The 23617-nt window shown below is 37.8% G+C and overlaps 2 protein-coding genes across 15 annotated transcripts in view; one reads left to right on the forward strand and one right to left on the reverse strand.

Annotated features, from left to right (window-relative positions):
- Nucleotides 1-7160, forward strand: part of LRCH3 (leucine rich repeats and calponin homology domain containing 3) — a 115869-nt gene extending 108709 nt beyond the window's left edge. For 9 of the 12 annotated variants that reach the window (XM_067738605.1, XM_067738610.1, XM_067738607.1 and 6 more), the window contains one exon: nucleotides 1104-7160. In XM_067738605.1, coding sequence (XP_067594706.1) covers nucleotides 1104-1304 — 201 coding nt within the window. In that variant the 3' untranslated portion in view covers nucleotides 1305-7160. The remainder of the gene's footprint in view (nucleotides 1-1103) is intronic. The other 3 variants (XM_067738608.1, XM_067738614.1, XM_067738612.1) reach the window with 1 other exon arrangement.
- Nucleotides 6326-23617, reverse strand: part of IQCG (IQ motif containing G) — a 48403-nt gene continuing 31111 nt past the window's right edge. For 2 of the 3 annotated variants that reach the window (XM_067738620.1, XM_067738622.1), the window contains 3 exons: nucleotides 15981-16112; nucleotides 14782-14883; nucleotides 6326-13360 (listed from right to left, as the gene is read on the reverse strand). In XM_067738620.1, coding sequence (XP_067594721.1) covers nucleotides 13220-13360; nucleotides 14782-14883; nucleotides 15981-16112 — 375 coding nt within the window. In that variant the 3' untranslated portion in view covers nucleotides 6326-13219. The remainder of the gene's footprint in view (nucleotides 13361-14781; nucleotides 14884-15980; nucleotides 16113-23617) is intronic. The other variant, XM_067738621.1, reaches the window with a different exon arrangement.

Below are 23617 nucleotides of genomic sequence, written 5' to 3' on the forward strand. Positions count from 1 at the left end.
AAGAAACCTATACCTCTTCTTCCTTTGTTCTCCCCTACTTCTGGGCATTATGACCTTTACCTAAACATGACCACCTGCTATGTTTCACTTGTAAATAAAATCAGGGATGTAATAATGATCACTTTTGAAAACAGATAACATAAAACTTAATATTGAAAAATTTGTCAGATCTTCTGTCCAGAAAACATATATAAAGGTGAATGATTTCCCTTCTCAGTATAACTTTTTAAATGTTTACAAGTTAAATTATGAATGAAACACTGAAGAATAAAGTGATTGTTAAAAACCTCCAATAAGGTTGGGCATATGGATAGTCTCTTTATTATTATGCTTTTATTAAATACATGTTACAGTCAAAAAACTATAGTTGGTGATAAAAACTTCTGAATCCAATATCTTATGTTCTGGAGTTATTATATGTTACGTGTGAAAGAATATTTTCCTGTTATCAAGTCCAGTAATGCTTTTATTTAATTTCTTAATCTGTGAACTGGAGGGTTTGGATGATTTCTAAGGCCCATTACAACTTTAGATTTATTTTGTACAATTAGTAAACAAGACTTAGTTAAGATGGACTTGATTTTTAGAGGAACACCAAGTCATTCAGTACACCTGACTTCCAGGTAATAAATTTCCCCTGATTATTATGCTTTCTTCATTCTTTGAACCTCCTTGACTCACCTGGCTTTCTCCAAAAAATTCCCTCTCCTCAGCCCACCCCCAGGTTTTGTCCTTGCTTTCTGGCCTATTTTTTGTTAATAGAGAAGAATGAGTCGAGAAAGAGGTTGCCTCACCCACTCAACCACTCTCAGGCCTCACATAACCCTAAGTCAGCATCCACCTCTGTTCATTTTATCCTGAATGTTCATACTAATCACCAACAATTTTATTCTGCTATTTAGTAGTAAAATCAAGCTGAGAACATAGAGGATTCTTTGTGGTTTTGTTTTTCAGCATTTTGATTCATCATAATAAAAAATGTTATGGGATATGTTTCTTTGAATATGACTGAGATGATCATATTGAATTCTATACTCAAATCTGTGTTTCTGATCCACTGACTTTATTTTTCTGTTTTCCTTTCCTGCTCACACTTTGGACAGGACAATCTTTGTTCCCCTTCTGACATCCTTCAGCTAAACCTCAGCGTAAAAAGAACTGTTGAAACACTACTTTCTCTTGGGGCACATTCAGAAGAATCCAGTTTTGTCTCTCTATCTATCCAGCTTTTGGGTTTTGTGGCATTTTATTGTACTCTAATGTTAACTCTCTGTATGCTTTATTACTGGATCTTCCCCCTCTAGCCGAAAGTGCATTCCAGTGATTTTTCCACCTCATTCCTGTGCTTGGTAAAGGAGGTTTGTTTCTCATTCAAAAGTATTTACATATGTGCTTTTTTTTTAATTGGTTAGCCATCAAAGAGCTAACCAATAAAGTAGATAACTTCTTTCCTCGTGTGTCCAGATGAGCAGCTCATCACATTAGGAAGCATTTATGATTGCTAACAAAGAGCAGAAAGACCAGTATATTTTCTTCTGCTCATTTGTCCATTCTCCTGGCCTATATGTGGCCTTGTTTCTCTTATCATAAATGCTGAGCAGGGTCTACTAATACAATCCTGAGCCTGTTGTTAGAATATGACTTAGGACTTTATTTCCAAATGGCATAATAAAATTTCCATCTGGCCTTCTTTCCATGCCTCAATACAACTTAAGTGTTGAAATTGTGAGAAGTATTAAAATTATGAGTTGCTGAACTTTTCAACAGCTGTTCATGAGGAAACAGTTGCACCCCTTCTGTTCTGGGGAGCACCTGGTCACTTAGATCTCTGCATTGAGCTGTGCCCTGAAATCCTGAAATCTGTCTTTATTGGTAGGCACAAGTCCACCTAATAAGCATCTGCTCTCTGGACATCTGGAAGGCACTGGCCATTTAATCTTAATAATTTTAATTTGATCAGAATGTTCAGTCCAAAGATAATGTAGGTTCCCTAGATTGCTATTCTGAGCCCATTGTGTACATTGGAAACAGTACACAGCAAATTATCTGGAGCTGACCTTTCAGGGGTAGGCACCTGTCTGCACATTTATTATGTTTGTTATCTTTAACTTCACTTCTAGAATCCTATTTAGAATTTAAAATTGGAATTTATATAATTTCCAGTATATTTGAACCATCTTAATAGGTGAACTTATATTTGATAGGCTGTTGAGGAGATTTTATCTGAACAGTAGCAGGTAAAGAATTAGGCAGCAATCTCTGTTCTGTACCCAAGGTGATGAATGCCTCTTTCAGAATGCTTAGTATATTAGCTGCTAGCCTTAATGCTTGAAAGTACTTTATAATTGCATTCAGATTCTGGTTCTCATAAATAGTGTTTCTGAACATTCAGGAATCTCTGAACTCTGTTAAGAAAATTGGACAACTGAACTCATGTATGAAGGAAGATTGTGAGGAACCATATCATGTTGTAGAAGTCAATCTGAGGATCTGATTGCTTTGGTTTTCTTTCATATTAAATGGGAAAATTATTTAACACATTAAAAACCTTTTATTTTTAATGCTGAAACATTGAACACTGTGTTGAAAACAGCAGTAGTGCCTTTTGGAGTTGGGGGGAGGTTTTTTTTTGTTTTTAAGATGTCTCTGAGTCAGAGATCATTCAGTTTTGTGAAGTTCTGTCCCTTTAAAAAAACACATGGTGTTTTGTGTGGTTTTGGGGGAGTAATGGTGCATTCTCTTCAGAACAGAGTTTGCTCTAAGCCAGCTAGAAAGTAAATGTGCATCTGGAAAGCATAAGCCACTGAGGGAATGTGTAAGCCACGGGCTTACGGGTCGCAGGGCACCCCTGGAAACGGAGATCAAGGAATCGGCCTCAGAGGAAATATGTCTCCCTCCAGAGTAAAACACCCTGCAGGTTCATTTTAAGTATAGTTAATCTGTACTTCAGTTGTACTCAGAAGATTTATACAAAGTTGCTAGTTTCTTAAGATCAAAAGATTCCATTTACCTTGTTTTATCAAGGTAAGTATTAAAAAGAAAGTGATTAAGAAGCACAAGTACCAATAACGGTTCATAAAACATACTTGTTATATTTTTTATTGCAACTGGTTTTGTAAAACTTCCTAATAATATAATTAAGTGCCAATGAAAAGCTGAGAAAAATCCAGTTATCTTCTTTAATAAGTATGTATAGTCTTTTTCAGTAGAACCAGAATTCCACTTTCATTCAAGAGTAACCTCTTCTTTCTTTCATCTAATCAATGATAGATGTTATTCTTATGATATGCCTTTTTGTCTTAAAAGAAAGGATTAACCAAACACATTAATGAGGTAATAAACAAGATAGAAGTAATTTAACTTGCTTAAGCAAACATGTAAATGCTTTTCAAATATATGTTAATTAATGTGTTCCTGACTAAGCTCACATCATAGTTCTCCAGCATAATTTAATCCATTAAATACCTTAAATACCAGGATATAAAATACTTTTTCAAATATGATTTCTTTATTTAAGTTCTGTAATTCAAGTTTTTAAGTAATTCAAACTGGGCCTTCCGTGAATTATCCAGTGTAGGGGACATTTTCTCAAATACTTCTAAATCTCAAGGATATACTTCAGTTTCTTCCCATGATCCCTGCCTGGTCTGAGAACCCTGATTTTCATAGTCAGGACTATAACGTAGAGAGCATTCCTCTCTCATGCAGTCTGAGTTATGGCATGAAACTATCTTGCATTCTTATGGTTTGTAATTTCCAAAGCACTTTCTCCTACAATGTTATATCTTTAGGCTTCAGCCATCCGGTAACTTGGAACTGTTTTTCTATTTTCACCTGCCTCATTTTACTGATCTGCGTTGCTCTTTTATTTATCAGGGGTGAAGGATGCTGCTCTTACTCCATAGTAGTATGTTTATCTTCTGTTGTATGTAAAAGTGTATGTAACTTGTCCATTTTCTCATATTCAAAATGATCTGGATGTACTTTTAGATGTATTAATAAAAAAAAAAGTGACGAGTGTCAGGTACCATCTCTGTGTAACTCATATTAACAGAGGTCAGATTCTCAGGTACTGACTTCTCTTATCTCAGTTCATTATTATGAGGGAGAGAAGAGATGCTTGTTTTTTCTTTTCAGTTCTGTGATGTTCATCCTCTTTTCTCTTCTGTTTGTTTTTATGTTACATTGTCCCATTTCAGGAGCAATTATGTTTGCCTCTCCACATTTTAGAAGAGAAAGGTTTGAGCCAGGTTGCGCTGACGGTCCAGGCTCTCCTGGAACTTGCCCCGCCCAAGCAGCAGCAGCACCAGTTATCTGCTGTGTAAGGACTCCCAGCACCGTGGGCGTTGGCCTGGCCAAAACGAAACAGGACAGCGTGACTGCTGCTGTGAGCCGTCTGCTTAACAAAGCGCTTATGTGTTCTTGAAAGGGACTGTTTCCATGATTCCTAACAGGAATATTTTGCTTCATTTCTCCATTTTAGGGGAGGTTATATCCATTTGCATTGAATTGTTTATGAAGACATGGTTGGTTTTCACAAATAAAAATTAATTCTGTCATTATTGAGAACCCAACACTGAAGCCTAACCTGGCTGTGCTTGTCTAGAGAGTAGGCTCTTTCACATACTGAAGACTATCTTCTCAGAAGGATATTTGTCTCTCTTGAAGGCACCGCCATGCTGTTATCTTTCCCTGTTTCCAAGCCCTCTGGAATCCACTAGTTTCTAAACGTGGTTGTTCATTAGAAGCTCCTGGAGAATTTGTTAAAGTACAGATTCTCACTCGGTTGGTCTAGAGTGAGGCCTGGGTATCTGCATTTCAACAAACATTCCAGGTGTTTCATATAGTGGAGACCATTGTTCCAAGCTAGATATTTGTATAATTTGGGGAGAGTAATGACTTCACCATGTTTTTCAGCTCTATTATGACTACTTGGACTGTTCTGTCCAAGGTAAAATAAAAATAATGTAGAAGGTCTAGATTTTGCATAGTAAAACAATGAAACAGATACTGTTGCATTTAAGGCCAGTGTCCTAGACCTCCCCCCAGCTCCAGTCCACCACCACTTAGAGGATGGTTCTATGTATCATCCCACTGTTATCTAAATATTATAATCAAGCACTCTACACACAGGGTCCAGATCTTTAGGCTGGTAGCTTGTGACACTCTGCATCCTGTGTGTTGACTTCACTGAGCTCACCCCTTCTCCCCTGCAAGCTGCTCCCGGGATACCTGCACCTGTGAACACCTTCCAGTCACAGCAGATGCACTTCCAGCTCCCCAAATAACTGAACATTATGAAAATAAAGGAAGAGCCAAGCTTCTTACATTCTTTCAGCTAACTGCCAATTTCTGTAGCTGAGTTAAAGCACTTGTGGCATTTTAAAAACAGCTTGCTGTCTTTTCATCTAGCCATCTAGCTCCCCCACCAGTGCCTTACTTACTCAATTATGGGTGCAGTAAAAGGGCCCAAGGGCTCAGACAGCACAAAACCAGGAGCCCTAATTCAAGTCTAAGCCACTTGGGTCTTTCTTCCCCTATATTTTGAGACCTTTTTAGTTGTCAGTGATACCTTCTGGTATTCACTGCCTTTGTAAACCAAGTAAAGAGAGTAAGTGAAGATACTAGTTATCTAGGTTTTTTCCTGTTGTTAACTGTTCTAGGGTTTCTTTACCAGTACATACATTTAAGAATAATGTTCTCTTGTTTTATCATGTAGCAGCATCTAAAAGTAACTCTGGATAAAATCATGTTGAGTATCTGGCCAAAATAATGTTTTCTCCTTGTTGTCACAGGTTTAAACTTATATAACACAAAACATCTGAGCTCAAAGCCCAATCCTTCAGGGTCCTTATGAAACAAAAGTAAAATGTGTTTAAACTGCTTAGAGCCAGACCCCATTATATTTACAGTTCCAAACAGACCCACCAGTCATAGGACTTGTTTAGAATTTAGCTGTGTATATTTTTAAACTCTAGGTATTTTTACTTCTAGTCAACATTAAACCTCAGTACAATCTCCAAATTATAGACAGCCATTTGAAATGAAACTCAGCAAAGGACAGGACTGTTTGTCACATAGTTGCAAGGAATAATCCCAGTCAGCATACATAATGCAACATTTGGAACATTTGTGACTAATTTTCCCGTAGGAATAATTGGAATTTTCAACGTATTTCAAATTTTATACATAGCATGAAACTTTATTCATATATTTTTATCAGACTAATTCAAATTTATATTTGAATAGTTAGAAAATATTTGTTTACAGTTTTGGTTGATAATGAAAGAAAAATATATTGAATGTCTTTTCTATGTCAAGATGCAAAACAAGTCATGATGTTTTTGTTGGAAAATTTTTGTACTCAGTGTTTTGTATGTACCTTTTTTTTTTTTAACTGGAAAGAAAATTTAATATTTAGCCTTGCTAGACTCTAACATAAGATAAAGATGATTTTGTTACAGTTCCACCTGACCATTTATGAACTTCCTACTGAAGCAGTGACCTTCCCAGCGCTGAAGAGTGAATGAAGAAAAGGCTAAGTGCCCGCCCACCAGGGCCCCTGCTAACGGTGGAGATTTTAAGTCAGCAGGTTTCTGGGCTTTCAATCTCATACTTGTTTAGCACTCCAAACCAATTTTCTCTGGAAACAACTCATGGGAGAAAGGGCCTTTGTATTTGGCTAGAATAGAATAGGACACTTAGTAGTAGTAGGTCACTTTCCTTAATAGCTTTTGAAAATACAGCCTCAGAGCTAATCAAGGAGTCTGATTTCTCTACTTGATAAAAGTCCAGCAGTGACTAATGATGTATGACTACGCTGATGAGTATGATGAATTTTTTAAAACTAAGCGCTTAAATGGTTATAGAAATGAAGGAGAACATGGATATTCAGAAACGTTTTTATATACATATTGCAGTAAGGTGGTTTACAGCAGATTTCATTTTATTTCTGAAAATGTTGTAAACATGTAATTAGTAAAAGATTTTGTAAAACATTGTCCTATATTTGTATGTCTGTAAATATAATGCATAAGTTCTAAGAATAAATATGTCAGTATCATGTAATTTTAAATTGCCTGTATGCCACTTTACACATTGACATTAAAATAAAAGACAGCACTTCAATAGCATGAAATAAAGGCTGATTTGAAAATGTTCATACCTAAAGCATGGTTTCCTTGGCAAAAACAAAAGGGTAAATTCTTTGATGGAATATCAGTAGAAACTGGGTCCTCATAATGGTCCCTTGAGATCAAAATATACTTTTTTAAGGAAGTATACATATCAGTAGTGTCCTGTATTTGGAGTTAGATATAAGGCTTAATTTTGAAATATATGTGACCCATTTGAAAGACTTTTCTCAGAAATTACCAACTATGCTATAGGGAGAGCTTTAGCATTCCAAGACATTCTATCCTGATCAATCAAGGCAAGAATGACCCAATGGGCTCATTCTCTTTTAGCGGGAGAGAGAGAATGACAATCAGCTTTATGTGCCAGTCACAGATTAGGTATTTTCACATGCTTTACCTCTTTTAGTCTTAATACCCCATAAGGTGAGAGTTATTGAGTAAGCAAAGCAGGTATAGGCCCTACTGTCTCACATCTCAGCAATATCTCCAGACTCATCTCCCCAGTGACCTGTGTCCCCTGTCTTTCCTATGTGTGGGCTGTATGTTCTGACATCTCACTTCTATCTTGTATTTATCATTTATATCCCTACCTACTTCCCAGAAAAGGAGCTGAAGCAGCTTATAATAAGATACATGTTCCATGTGACACCCCCTCCCCCCATAAAAACAGTAAAGTGATAATAAATTTAAAAGGCAGGCAGGAACCAACCTTTATTAAAACTTTATTGTGTATGTAATATTCTAGACACTTGATAAACATCATCTTGTAGTTCCTACTGAACACTACTTTTGCTCATAAGAGTGTCATTTATTACACTAGAAGGAATCAATAGCAGAATAACTGAGACAGAAGAATGGATAAGTGCCCTGGAAAACAGGATGGTGGAATTCACTGCCATGGAACAGAATAAAGAAAAAAGAATGAAAAGAAATGAAGACAGCCTAAGAGACCTCTGGGACAACATTAAACACACCAAAATTCACATTATAGAAGTCCCAGAAAGAAAAGAGAGAAGGGACCCAAGAAAATATTTGAAGACATTATAGTTGGAACCTTCCCTAACACGGGAAAGGAAATAGCCACCCAAGTCCAGGAAGTGCAGAGAGTCCCAGGCAGCATAAACCCAAGGAGAAACATGCTGGGACATACAGTAATCAAATTGACAAAAATTATTAAAAGCACCAAGGGGAAAACAACAAACAAGGGAAATCCCATAAGGTTAACAGGTGATGTCTCAGCAGAAACTACAAGGCAGAAGGGAGTGGTATGATAAAGTGATGAAAGGGAAGAACCTACAACCAAGATCACTCTACCTGGCAAGGATCTCATTCAGATTTGATGGAGAAAGCAAAAGCTTTACATACAAGCAAAATCTAAGAGAATTCGGCACCACCAACCCAGCTCTACAACAAATGATAAAGAAACTTCTCTAAGTGGGAAACACAAGAGAAGAAAATGTCCTACCAAAAACAAACCCATAACAATGAAGAAAATGGTAATAGAAACATAAATACCGATAATTACCTTACACATGAATGGATTAAATGCTCCAACCAAAAGACACAGGCTCACTGAATGGATACAGAAACAAGACCCATATATATGCTGTCTACAAGAGACCCACTTCAGGCCAAGGGACACATACAGACTGAAAGCGAGGGGATGGAAAAAGATATTCCATGCAAATGGAAATCAAAAGAAAGCTGGAGTAGCAATACTCGTATCAGATAAAATAGACTTTAAAATAAAGAATGTTACAAGAGACAAGGAGGGACACTATATAATGATCAAGGGATCAATGTAAGAAGAAGATACAACAATTACAAATATATATGCACCCAACATAGGAGCACCTCAATACATAAGGCAACTGCTAACAGCTATAAAAGAGGAAATCAACAGTAACACAATAATAGTGGGGGACATTAACACTTCACTTACACCAATGGACAGATCATCCACACAGAAAATTAATAAGGAAACACAAGCTGTAAATGACACAATAGACAAGAGAAATTTAATTGATATTTACAGGACATTCCATCCAAAAACAGCAGATTACACTTTCTTCTCAAGTGCACACGGAACATTCTCCAGGATAGATCACACCTTGTGTCACAAATCAAGCCTCGGTAAATTTAAGAAAACAAATCATATCAAGCATCTTTTCCGACCACAACGCTATGAGATTAGAAATCAATTACAGGGAAAAAACAATAAAAACACAAACACATGGAGGCTAAACAATACGTTACTAAATAACCAAGAGATCACTGAAGAAATCAGAGGAAATCAAAAAATACCTAGAGACAAATGACAACAAAAACACAATCCAAAACCTATGGGATGCAGCAAAAGCAGTTATAAGAGGTACGTTTATAGTAATACAATCCTACCTCAATAAACAAGAAAAATAATCTAACCTTACACCTAAAGGAACTAGAGAAAGAAGGACAAACAAAACCCAAAGTAAGTAGAAGGAAAGAAATCATAAACATCAGAGCAGAAACAAATGAAATAGAAACAAAACAATAGCAAAGATCAATGAAACTAAAAGCTGGTTCTTTGAGAAGATAAACAAAATTGATAAAGCTTTAGCCAGACTCATCAAGAAAAAGAGGGAGAGGACTCAATAAAAATTAGAAATGAAAAAGGAGAAGTTACAACGGACACCGCAGAAATACAAAGCATCATAAGAGACTACTACAAGCAACTCTATGCCAATAAAATAGACAACCTGGAAGAAATGGACAAATGCTTAGAACGGTATAACCTTCCAAGACTGAACCAGGAAGAAATAGAAAATATGAACAGACCAATCACAAGTAATGAAGTTTAAACTCTGATTAAAAATCCTCCAACAAACAGAAGTCCAGGACCAGATGGCTTCACAGGTGAATTCTATCAAAGATTTAGAAAAGAGCTAACACCCATCTTCCAAAAAATTGCAAAGGAAGGAACACTCCCAAACTCATTCTATGAAGCTACCATCACCCTGATACCAAAACCAGACAAAGCTACTACAAAAAGAGAAAATTATAGACCAATATCACTGAGGAGTATAGATGCAAAAATCCTCAATAAATACTAGCAAACAGAGTCCAGCAACACATTAAAAGGATCATACACCATGGCCAACTGGGATTTATCCCAGTGATGCAAGGATTCTTCAATATACACAATCAATGTGATACACCATATTAACATATTGAAGAATAAAAACCATATGATCATCTCAACAGATGCAGAAAAAGCTTTTGACAAAATTCAACACCCATTTATGATAACTATCCAAAAAGTGGGCATAGAGGGAACCTACCTGAACATAATAAAGGCCATATATGACAAACCCACAGCAAACATCACTCTCAATGGTGAAAAACTGAAACCATTTCCACTAAGATCAGGAACAAGACAAGGTTGTCCACTCTCACCACTATTATTCAACATAGTTTTTGGAAGTTTTAGCCACAGCAATCAGAGAAGAAAAAGAAATAAAAGGAATCCAAGTCAGAAAAGAAGAAGTAAAACTGTCACTGCAGATGACATGATACCATACATAGAGAATCCTAAAGATGCCACTAGAAAACTACTAGAGCTAATCAATGAATTTGGTAAAGTTGCAGGATACAAAATTAATGCACAGAAATCTCTTGCATTCCTATACACTAACAACGAAAGATCAGAAAGAGAAAGTAAGGGAACAATCCCATTCACCACTGCAACAAAAAGAATAAAATATCTAGGAATAAACCTACAAAGGAGGTAAAAGACCTGTACTCAGAAAACTGTACACTGATGAAAGAAATCAAAGATGACACAAACAGGTGGAGAGATATACCATGTTCTCGGATTGGAAGAATCAATATTGTGAAAATGACTATACTACTCAAAGCAATCTACAGATTCAGTGGATTCCCTATCAAATTACCAATGGCATTTTTTACAGAACTAGAACAAAAAATCTTAAAATTTGTATGGAGACACAAAAAACCCCGAATAGCTAAAGCAATCTTGAGGGGAAAAAACGGAGCTGGAGGAATCAGACTCCCTGACTTTGGGCTATACTACAAAGTTACAGTAATTAAGACCATATGGTACTGGCACAAAAACAGAAATATAGATCAATGGAACAGGATAGAAAGCCCAGAGATAAACCCACACACCTATGGTTACCTAATCTATGACAAAGGAGGCAAGGATATACAGTGGAGAGAAAACAGCCTCTTCAATAAATGGTGATGGGAAAACTGGACAGCTACATGTAAAAGAATGAAGTTAGAACACTCCCTAACACCATACACAAAAATAAACTCAAAATGGATTAAAGATCTAAATGTAAGACCGGACACTACAAAACTCTTAGAGGAAAACATAGGAAGAACACTCTTTGACATAAATCACAGCAAGATCTTTTTTGACCCACCTCCTAGAGTAATGGAAATAAAAACAAATAAACAAATGGGACCTAATGAAACTTAAAAGCTTTTGCACAGCAAAGGAAACTATAAACAAGAAGAAAAGATAACCCTCAGAATGGGAGAAAATATTTGCAAAACGAATCAACGGACAAAGGATTAATCTCCAAAATGTATAAACAGCTCGTGCAGCTCAGTATTAAAAAAACAGGGGCTTCCCTGGTGGCACAGTGGTTGAGAGTCTGCCTGCCAATGCAGGGGACACGGGTTCGTGCCCCGGTCTGGGAAGATCCCACATGCTGAGGAGCGGCTGGGCCCGTGAGCCATGGCCACTGAGCCTGCACGTCTGGAGCCTCTGCTCCGCAACGGGAGAGGCCATGACAGTGAGAGGCCCGCGTACCACAAAAAAAAAATCAAAAAATGGGCAGAAGACCTAAATAGACATTTCTCCAAAGAAGGTACACAGATTGCCAACAAACACATGAAAAGCTGCCCAACATCACTAATTATTAGAGAAACGCAAATCAAAACTACAGTGAGGTATCACCTCACACCGGTTAGAATGGGCATCATCAGAAAATCTACAGACAACAAATGCTGGAGAGGGTGTGGAGAAAAGGGAACACTCTTGCACTGTTGGTGGGAATGTAAATTGATACAGCCACTATGGAGAACAGGATGGAGGTTCCTTAAAAAACTAAAAATAGAATTACCATATGACCCAGCAATCCCACTACTGGGCATATACCCAGAGAAAACCATAATTCAAAAAGACACATGCACCCCAGTGTTCACTGCAGCACTACTTTCAATAGCCAGGACATGGAAGCAACCTAAATGCCCATCGACAGACAAATGGATAAAGAAGATGTGGTACATATATACAATGGAATATTATTCAGACATAAAAAGAAATGAAATTGGGTCATTTTTGGAGACGTGGATGGACCTAGAGACTGTCATACAGAGTGAAGTCAGAAAGAGAAAAACAAATATTGTATATTAACGCATATATGTGGAACCTAGAAAAATGGTACAGATGAACCGGTTTGCAGGGCAGAAATAGAGAAACAGATGTAGAGCACAAACATATGGACACCAAGGGGAGAGAGTGGCAGGGGGTGGTGGTGTGATGAATTGGGAGGTTGGGATTGACATGTATACACTAATATATATATAATAGATAAGTAATAAGAACATGCTGTATAAAAAAATAAATGAGATGCCAAAAAAAGTGTCATTTATGACACTCTTTGCTCCTAAGTGCCATTTTTCACTATAGGCAAGTTGAATAAAGTCAGAATCAGAGACATTACAGGAACTACTGAAGTTTTAATGTATCACTATAACTAGGATTATGTACTTTTTTTCTGGTGAGAAAGAGTGAGAGGAATCTTCACAAGACTTCTAGAAATATTTCTTCCCAGGAATTTTTTTTTCAAGTTATGAAGAAGCTCTGAATCCACAGTATAATCCTAATTCGGGGTTTGAAAACTAGTATAACCGTCAAGGTGACCTAGTATAACTAGGCCTCACCTGAGAATGTCCAAATAAGAAACAACCTGTAGATGAGTTATCTGTGATGGTAAAAGATGTTTCTTACTCCCTTCAGGTCCTCCTTCCGACCTCCAAAACACCAGCAGAAAACACAGAAGATAACTTGGTCACTTCTTGCCTCTCCGCTTGTCCTTGTCTTTGCCTTTACCTTTACCTTTTGAATCCTTGCCATCATCTTTGCCCTTCTTGGGCATTTTGAAACCACCAATTTCCTTCCGCACCACAGTGCCTCGCCACCAGGCCTGGAGCTGGAAGAGGACAGGGAAGGGGGTACAATTTGTAGTATGCCTGACAAGCTGCATTCTTTCTACATAAGGGGATTGTTTCTTCATAAACTAACTTCTGTGAAGATGGTCTCTGAGACACAGAAGTGGCCAAGCATGCTATCCTTGAGCAGTGCTTGCCTGTTGTGCAGGACTCAGAGCTTAAGCCCTGGACTCTAAAGTTTTCAAGGAGTAAAACTAAAGAAAAGGGATCTGCTTAGGCCTATCTTTCCTTTACACTTAGAAACCTGAGTCCCTTATACTGCTGCTCTTTATGAACTTCCAAGTTCCCCAAATCTAACAACCATTTGATCCAAAAGCAATGCTAGTTACCGGGACCACAGGCAAAAGCAAGCACTCAGTCAAAAATGTGCAGATAATCTAGTGATTTCAGTAGGTTTCCTGGTGCATTTCAATCTCTAATGATTGATGAAAGGATCAAAACTCCCCTTCAAAAAGGATTTAGTTAGCTCCCTTGAATATCTTAGTCATTAGACACAACCGTTCTAAATACAGTCTGGTCTACTTTCAAATCAGATTAAGCTTCAAAGACTGGGAGCAAATCCACTAATAAAAAGAAAACAAAAATGGTCTTCAGCTACCTCTTACCGTTGTGCTCTAAATCGAGGAATCCTGACAAATAGAAAACACCAGAGAAGCTCAATAAATACTTGCTAACTATACATCTGACTCCTAATGGAAAGCTCAAGTTTGGGTTTAAATACCTGGTCCCGAATGTACTTCAAAGTTTACTGTCTTAATACACCCCCTAATATACATCCCAAACCACAGCTTGCACACTGTAGGGTCTCAGCAGATACTCCTCTTTCAGAGAGAAGAGCAATTGTCAAAACTACAGTTTTAGTCCAGCTGATGTTATTCTTGCTTGAAAATATTTCCCAGAATCTGACTTGCCAGTTTCATCATCACTAATATACACAAGTTCATATAAAACGCTCTCTCTTTTTTTCTGAACTGCTACTTAATCACCTTCACCTTTTTTGAAAACAGCTCTTGATCTGAACCTAGCAGGTAGCCTGGACTGACTTATAAATAGGATTTTAAGAAGTAGTAGTATATTAAAAAGAATTCCTTTAGGAGATGTTTTGGTTAGAACTAGTATTCATAAGTTTGACCTCTGGGCGCAAGTTATAGGTTTTGCTTCCACTGCTAACCACCTCTTCCTTCCTGGATTAAAAATTGGGGGCATGTCCTTTTCTCTTAACTGTCTCCCTGCACCACAGGCCATGTGTTGGCAAAGCCCAATTTTTAGGCCATGCTTCCTCACAGATTTCCTGTTCCACGTGTGAGAATAAACGAGAGATGCTCTGCATTCCTCAGTGTTTGGCCAGCTACAGAATTGAAAAAGCCCCAAGATGCCAATTACTAAGGTGCCAGTTTTCTACCTTTATGCTGCTCTCTAATTCCAAGTGATCCCGTTCTATCTTCTTCCGGGTCTTCTCCTTTTCTATACGATCTTCAATGATGACTTGTTCATATTCCCTTATCTGCAAAAGTAGACATCAATCATATGTTACAGGACTTGCTCACTAAGCTGTGGCCCAGCCAGCCCAGTTGTTTTGTGTTCTTTTTTTTGTCTGCACCACATGACTTGTGGGATCTCTGTTTCCCAACCAGGGATTGAACCCCAGCCATGGCAGTGAAAGCCTGGAATTTTAACCACTAGACCACCAGGGAACTCCCCAGCCCTGCATTTTTAATATAAAACTTTAAAATGAACCATACCAGGACTTCCCTGGTGGCATAATTGTTAAGAATCCACCTGCCAATGCAGGGGACACAGGTTCGAGCCCTGGTCGGGGAAGATCCCACATGCTGCGGAGCAACTAAGCCCGTGCACCACAACTACTGAGCCTGCGCTCTACAGCCCATGAGCCACAACTACTGAAGTCCGCACGCCACAACTACTGAAGACCGCGCGCCTAGAGCCCGTGCTGTGTAACAAGAGAAGCCACCGCAATGAGAAACCCACGCACCACAATGAAGAGTGGACCCTGCTCGCCGCAACTAGAGAAAGCCCACACGCAGCAATGAAGACCAATGCAACAAACAATTAATTAATTAATTAATTTTAAAAATTGCCCTCTTCTTTAAAAAAAAAGAAATACTAACTTGATGTGTGGCTAATGACATCAAAACAATTAATTAAAAAAAACTAATAGAATGTATACCTACAAATAGCACCCATCTTTCAAAAGAGAAATTTGAGAAGTTCTACATTTGTTCAATGATGAAACCACAATCAGAAGCTTTTTATAAATCATCATTTATAAATTATCTTCAGAGGTCATAAAGTAGAAATAAAAACAGTATCTAGCTCAAGGAGTTTGGGGAGGGTTAAATAAGTTATACATGTAAAATACTAGAAAAGTGCCCGGGACACATTAAGCAATATAAAGTGTCGGCTGCTGCTATTATTGTCCCCATCAATGAGGACGTCATCATCATCATCAAGAAAGAATCCTAGTGGTTTACAGGCATACCACGTTGTGACCAAAAAGAGTATCCCCCAGGTACTGTTGCTTAGCTACCACCCACTCCTCAGTGCTCTCTGCCTTACAGTATTAAGTCTCTGCTTCCTTACCGTCTTTGCAAGTTCTTGAAGGTGTGCTAAGTCACTGGCCTTAGCAGCTTTGAGAGCATTTAGTTCATTCTGTTTCATTTCTGTGTCCTTATCAAATTTCTCCATCCAGAACTCCAGCTTCTCCTCAAGTCTCTACTTGGAAAAAAACATTAAAATATGGCTCTACCAGACACAAAACAGTATATACTGTATGAAGTCATTTATATAAGGTAGAAGAACAAGCACAACTTTTCTATAGTGATAGAAGTCAGAATAATGGTTACTTTTGGGGGGAGGGTTAGTTTATTGATTGGGAATGGGGCAGGAGGGAGACTTCTGGGATGCTGTAAATGTGCTCTATGTCTCTCTCTGGATGGTGGTTACAGGGGTGCTTAGCCATATTCATCAAACTATATACTTAATATTTGTGTACTTTGTGTGTGCTATTATCAATTTTAAAACAGGTGAGGGGACTTCCCTGGTGGTCCAGTGGGTAAGACTCTACACTCCTAATGCAGGGGGCCTGGGTTTGATACCTGGCCAAGGAACTAGATCCTGCATGCATGCCGCAACTAAGAGTTTGCATGCTGCAACTAAGAGCACATGCTGCAACTAAGAAGTCCACATGCCACAACTAAAGATCCCGCATGCCGCAAAATAAATAAATATTTAAATATTTTTTAAAATAAAATAAATAAATAAATAAAACGGGGGAAAAGGGCCTACCACGTGTCTGGATAAGAGAAGTTGCAGTGAAGAGGAAAGGAATAAAGGGTAGGTAGAAATTCTGAAGGATAGGAATGGCATCAGTCATCTCTTTGATTGCCAAGACTAAATAATAGTCGAGAAGTGTACAATGTTTTCAAAATTCTAAAAGACAATAAAAGTGAATCTAAGATTCTATTCCTAGCCAGCCTCACATTCAAATGTGAGGGGAAGAAAGAAATATACCTTGTCTTTCTGAAAGAGTTACTCAAGGATATACTTTATTTTTTAAATATATTTATTTAAATAATTTATTTGGTTGCTCCGGGTCTTAGTTGTGGCTTGTGGGCTCTTTAGTTGAGGTTCGCCACCTGCTTAGTTGCAGCTCACCGGCTCCTTAGTTGTGGCATGTGAACTCTTAGTTGTAGCATGCATGTGGGATCTAGTTCCCTGACCAGGGATCAAACCTGGGCCCCCTGCATTGGGAGCAAGCAGGCTTATCCACTGCACCACCAGGGAAGTCCCTCAAGGATATATTTTAGCAAAATAAAATGAAAGAGATATGAATAAGAAATAGTAAAATGTATATTTAAGCTATATGTCATAAATTTTTAGTAACAAATCATAATCTGGAACTAAATCCCAAATTAGGCAGTATAGTCTAGTGGAAAGAACACAGGCTCTGAAGGCAGATTGCCTAGGCTCAACTCCCAACCTTGGCACTCAAACAAGTTTACTCAACTCTCCAAAGCCTCAGTTCTATCATCTGTAAAATAGAAGTATATAGTGAATGATTTCAACATGGGATGTAGGAGAGGAAGAGAAGAGGTAAGTAAAATCTTTGCCTTAATAAAGGCAAGTAGATAGAGATATTGATTACATTTAATAGAAAGAACAAAGCTAAATGTTTAAGGGTTACCACTGCAAGAAAAGAATGTATGACAAACTCCTGAAGCATGTACCTCAAGAATGAGACATCAAGAGGAGCCTTTATATGGTACGTAAACATGATATTTTAAAAAAATCAATCACAATCCATGATTCTGATTAACTTAGAGCCTGTCCGTTTGCTGCAATCATGTCTTTAACATCTTTCTAAATCTTAACACTTTCGTTTTCTTTTAATCAAAAAAGGAAACAGGCTCCAGGCAGGCAAGAGGAGCTGGCTGAAATGTAATAACATCATCTGATATTTCTTGCACTTCTATTTACATTAATTTCTATTTACAGCAAATGATACTGGCTTTCCTTTTATAGCAATAATATTATCTTAACTGAAAATAAATTGATATAGTTGTTTAGGTGAATAACTAACTAGAAAATAGTAGTAATACAGGTGGTATGCAGATATTACAAAACCAGGAAAGTGGTATGCAAATAATTGAAGTCTGCACTAGAAAGCTGGAAATCAAGAAATAAAAATTCGATCAATTCCACTATTGGATGAGAATCTGCCTTTCAATGTAGGGGACACGGGTTCGATCCCTGGTTGGGGGACTAAGATCCCACATGCCGTGGGGCAAATAAACCTGCGCACCACAACTACTGAGCCCGCGTACTCTGTAGCTCATGCACCACAACTAGAGAAGCCCTCACGACACAAGAAGAACCCAAGTGCCACAACAAAGACCCAGCACAGCCAAAAAAAATAATAAATAAAATAAAATAATACTTAAAAAAAGGAGAGCAACAACTAGAAAGCTTGAAAAGCAGGAAACATAAAATAATATGGAAACAGGGCTTCCCTGGTGGCGCAGTGGTTGGAAGTCCACCTGTCGATGCGGGGGACACGGGTTCGTGCCCCGGTCCGGGAGGATCCCCCATGCCGCGGAGCGGCTAGGCCCGTGAGCCATGGCCGCTGAGCCTGCGCATCCAGAGCCTGTGCTCCGCAACAGGAGAGGCCACAACAGTGAGAGGCCCACGTACCGCAAAAAAAAAAAAAAAAAAAAAAAAAAAAAAATATATATATATATATATATATATGGAAACATTAAGTATAAACAAATGAAAAATCACAATAAAATTAACTGGAGTAAATTCCCCTATCAAAAAACATACCTCTCAGATTTTTTAATCCAACTATGAGCTATTTATAAAAACCACAGTTAATAAAATCAAAGCAAAAAGCAAGCAGGTTTGGCAATTAATATCTGGCAAAACAGAACTCAAGCCAAGAATAATTAAATGAGACAAAAAAGGATATTTTAAACTGATAAAAGGCAAGCTTTATTAAGAAACTATTACAGTTATAAACTTTTGTGTTCTAATAACATATTTTTGGAATATATAAAGCAAAAAATTAGAAATGTAAGAAATTGACAGATCCACAATCATCTTAGGAGACTATCACAGCTCTCTGAAATTAATAGCTCAGGTAGACCAAAATATATAACAATATGAAGAATTTGACAGATAGACTAATAGACAATTCCACAACTTTGTACCTAACAGAGAAAACATTCTTTTAAAATACCCATGAAATATTCATATAATGTGAGCATATATGAAGCAAGTAAGAACTCTACAAATTCCAATAAGCATAAATCTTATATTTCACATTCCTAGACCATAATGGAAGACAGTAAGAGTGTAAAGGTCAAAGCATTGCTGTGAGCAATAGAAAGACAGCCTACACTCTTTCCTCTCCAACCTTAACTACTTGGACATTTAAAAAACACCCTATTAATAAGGGGAGGGGTCAGGGTAAGGGTAAGCTGTGACAAAGTGAGAGAGTGGCATGGACATATATACACTACCAAACGTAAAATAGATAGCTAGTGGGAAGCAGCCGCATAGCACAGGGAGATCAGCTCGGTGCTTAGTGACCACCTAGAGGGGTGGGATAGGGAGGGTGGGAGGGAGGGAGATACAAGAGGGAAGAGATATGGGGACATATGTATATGTATAACTGATTCACTTTGTTACAAAGCAGAAAGTAACACACCATTGTAAAGCCATTATACTCCAATAAAGATGTTAAAAAAAAAACTCTATTAAATAGGGTTAAAAAGGAAATAACAAAAAAAATAATAATAACAACAACCAAAGGAAATAACAAATTGTAAACTAAAAATTATGATGCCTACAATTTACTTTTAAAGGCCCAAAAAAGGTAAGATGGATTAATGGAGGAAGGATGTATAGACGTGATAAAGCAAGAATAATAAAATGTGAATGGTAGAATCATAACTAGAAGATGGGCTTTGGGGCATTCACTGTAAAATTCTTTCAACTTTGTGTATATTTGGAAACACTCATAATAAAATGTTGGGGAAAAATAAATAAATTTCAAATTATTTGGAAAGGAATGACAATGTAAGCATTATTTATTAAAACTTCAGACTGTACTCAGAAAAGTGTTGGTTTATATACATTTACAAGAAAATAAGGGACTTCCCTGGTGGCTCAGTGGTTAAGAATCTGCCTGCCAAATGCAGGGGACATGGGTTCAATCTCTGGTCCAGGAAGGTCTCATATGCCGTGGAGCAACTAAGCCCGCAAGCCACAACTACTGAGCCTGCGTGCTGCAACTACTGAAGCCATGCACCGACAGCCCGTGCTCCACAACAAGAGAAGCCACTGCAATGAGACGCCCACGCACCGCAATGAAGAGTAGCCCTGCTCACTGCAACTACAGAAAGCCCGTGCGCAGCAACAAAGACCCAACGCAAACAAAAAATTTTTAAAAAGAAAATAATAAAATTTGAAAATAAACGAATTGAGTATTTAAGAAACTAGACAAAGATTAGCAATATAAGCTCAAAGAAAATAATTATACATAATTATAGGAATTATATAATTAAATAATTATAAATAATACATGAACATAATTACTCAAAATTAAAGCAAAAACCAATGTGACAGGGAAAAAAACAGATTTGCTCAATAAAACCAAAAGATGGATTTTATGAAGACCAATAAAATGGTCAAACCTTTGACAAAGCTCAGCAAGAAAATGGGAGACAAGACACAAATTTTTGAAAGTAAAGGATGGAAAAGATAACTTCAGAAATAAGAGAAAATTTTAAATTGTAAGAGACTATAGATCACATTTATACTAATAAATTTAAAATGAATGTTTTAATGAAATGGATTTTCTAGGAAGATATGTTACGAAAAATGACTCAAAAAGAGGTTTTTTTTTAAAGTAAAAACATCAGTAATCATTTAAAAAAATTGAAAAGGGAGCCAAATATCTCCTTTAAAATGATACCCAGCAAGATTGTTTATGACTGAATTTACCAGTTTCAAGGAACAAATAGTAATCTATTTTGTTCTATTTTTATTTTGTAGGTTTCAGAGTATAAAAAGATGAAAAGCTTCCCAATTCAAACTGCCAAGCTAGCATAACTGATCACAATACAACAAAGAAGCACCAAAAAATGAATCTATAGGTTAATCTCATTTATAGAATATATAAATACAAAATAAAAATCTACAATTCTAACTGCCTAGTAAAAGAATAATAAATTATGAACAAGTAGGATTTATCCCCCAAATTTAAGATGAGTCAACATCAACAAATGTATTAATGTGTTTTAATTTATTAACATATTAAAAGAGAAAAAGATCATATCATCTCAATGGATTAAAAAAAATCTATCTCATAAATCTGAATGCTCATTCCCGATTAAGAAGAGAAAAAAAACTTAATATATAACTAAAAGGAAACTTTATTAACTTGATAAGGTTTACCTCCCATAAACCTACAGTGCAAACGTCATACGATCCCCATTTGTGCCAATTATCAAATCACCATCCTCTCAGCTCCAAATCATCCTTCACTGACCCACTTTGTGAAACTTGGTGCTTGCAGTAAACATTTGTTTTGCAAGCTTGCAAAATGTGAAGCTTTGTCAGTGGAGGGCGCCAGAGGGACATGACAGAAGAGCTTCTCTCCTTGGTTCCAGTGTGCTTCCTCTTTTGTTTCAGGGGCACAGCTCACTGTGGCATGGGTGTGGGACATTCAGTGGCACTTGTTCACCAAGTTTTGCTGACACAGCAGAAGGATTCTTGCTTGCCAAACACAGTCCACAGTTCCCTGCTTGCCAGCTTTACCCTACTAGCTGTAAACCAGCTCTGACCCAGGGCAACAAAGCAAACATCCTTCCTTGCATACTGTCCTTTAGCCCTAGAGTTCTCTTTTATCCCTCCTTTGTAGCCAATTCCTTATTACCAGTTAATAATTCTTTTGTTAAGTGTTCTCTGCTCAAATTACTGATGTGGCTTCTGTCACCTAACTGGACCATAATGATATAGAGTTAGTACCAAAAATAGAGTTTGTCTTCCCACCTTCTAATTCACGTCTGACTAAGGCATCTAAAATCCTTGCTTCTTCTGTTCATCAGATACAATCACCATAATGCAGTGAACATAATGTAGTGAACATATGTTTCACTGCATAATGCAGTGAAACATATGATGTTTTGTGGAAAGTCAAAGCAGGCAATATCTCTGCAGACCATAATATGGCAGAGAAAGGAGAAATGACATAGCCCTGATGCGAGACTGTAAGTGTGTACTGTTGGCCCTGTCAGGTAAAAGCAAACTGCTTCTGCAGTTTTTTTCGAAACTAGTTTGGAGACAGGGACCTTAGTCAAGTTAATAGCTGCCTACCAAGTGCCAGTGGCCATTGAAGATTTTCTCCAGTAAAGATACTACATCTCGAACAGTAGCTGCAATTTGAATCACCATCTGATTACATTTACATTAGTCCACAGTCACTCTTCAAGATCATTCAACTGCACAGGCCAAACAGCTGAGTTAAAAGGGGATCTGACAAGTGTCACTACCTCCACCTTGAAGCCTTTGATGTTGGCACTAATTTCTACAGTTACACCAGTGGTACAGCACTGCTTATGATTTACTATCTTGGTAGGGATGGGAAGTTCCAGAGACTTCTACTAGGTCCTTACTACCATAAAGGCCCTCACTCCATGAATCGGAGAGCCAATGTAGAAATTTTGTCTGTTATCAAGTATGTCTATTCCAATCCTATGTTCAGTAACTGGGGAAAATAACCACAGAGTGTATCCACAGAACAGGTGGGCCCAGAGCCAATCAGACTTAAGTCGCCATCTATCACCTGACCACTATAATCCCCCATTTTGAAGAGGGGCCACAGTGTTGTTTTGAGTCCCTAGGAATTAGCATCAATTCAGAGCCAATGTTTAGTAATCTCAAAAGGTCTGGATATTTCCTTTTTTCCAGTGCATAGTCACTCTAATAAGTAGCCACATGTCCCTTGGGTAAGGCTTGGAGGAAGATTCACTTGTATTATTTGCAGCAGTGCTGCAGAGTTCATCCTCAGGGGGACCTGCTCCCTTCAATCAAGGTGCTCTGGGTCTGTGAATTTACTTAGTCTGTAAAGTGGATGAGAGGTCTTGACTCTTCATTGTGGTGACTCAAATCAGGTTTTTGGCAACTAGACTTGGACCCTTTTCTGTTATATAGATCAAGTAATGCTTTATCAGGCTGCCCATCAATTTTGTTCCTAGAGATACCACAATTAATTAGTCATTGCCAAACATCCCTGTGGGCAAAGGCTTTCTGATTACCAGTACCTCTCTGCTGCACTCCATGGCAATCGTGTCCACCTTCGCTTTGGTAGTTAAGTGCTGCCACATGTCCTCTGGCACTCCATGAGCCCATCATCCCCACCAGGTGTTCCCATTCTAAGTTGCAGGGTCCTATTCTTTACCAAGGAACCCTAACCTGCACATGAGAAACTTGGCATGACTATGAATTCATGTGTAATAGTGCTATGCTCCACCTTCCTTGGTCTAACACCCTTAGAATCCATTCCCATACATATCCCCTGGGTTTCCGTCAATATATATCAGTAAAGTCTTGTAATTCTTTTGCAGTGTAAGCTATTTCCTTCTGAGTTACCTATCAACCTGAAATCTGCTGAGATTTGACCCTAGTGATGGATCCAGGGACAAAAGGGGTGA

Source organism: Pseudorca crassidens, chromosome 5 (genome assembly GCF_039906515.1).
Source record: "Pseudorca crassidens isolate mPseCra1 chromosome 5, mPseCra1.hap1, whole genome shotgun sequence".
NCBI lineage: Eukaryota > Metazoa > Chordata > Mammalia > Artiodactyla > Delphinidae > Pseudorca > Pseudorca crassidens.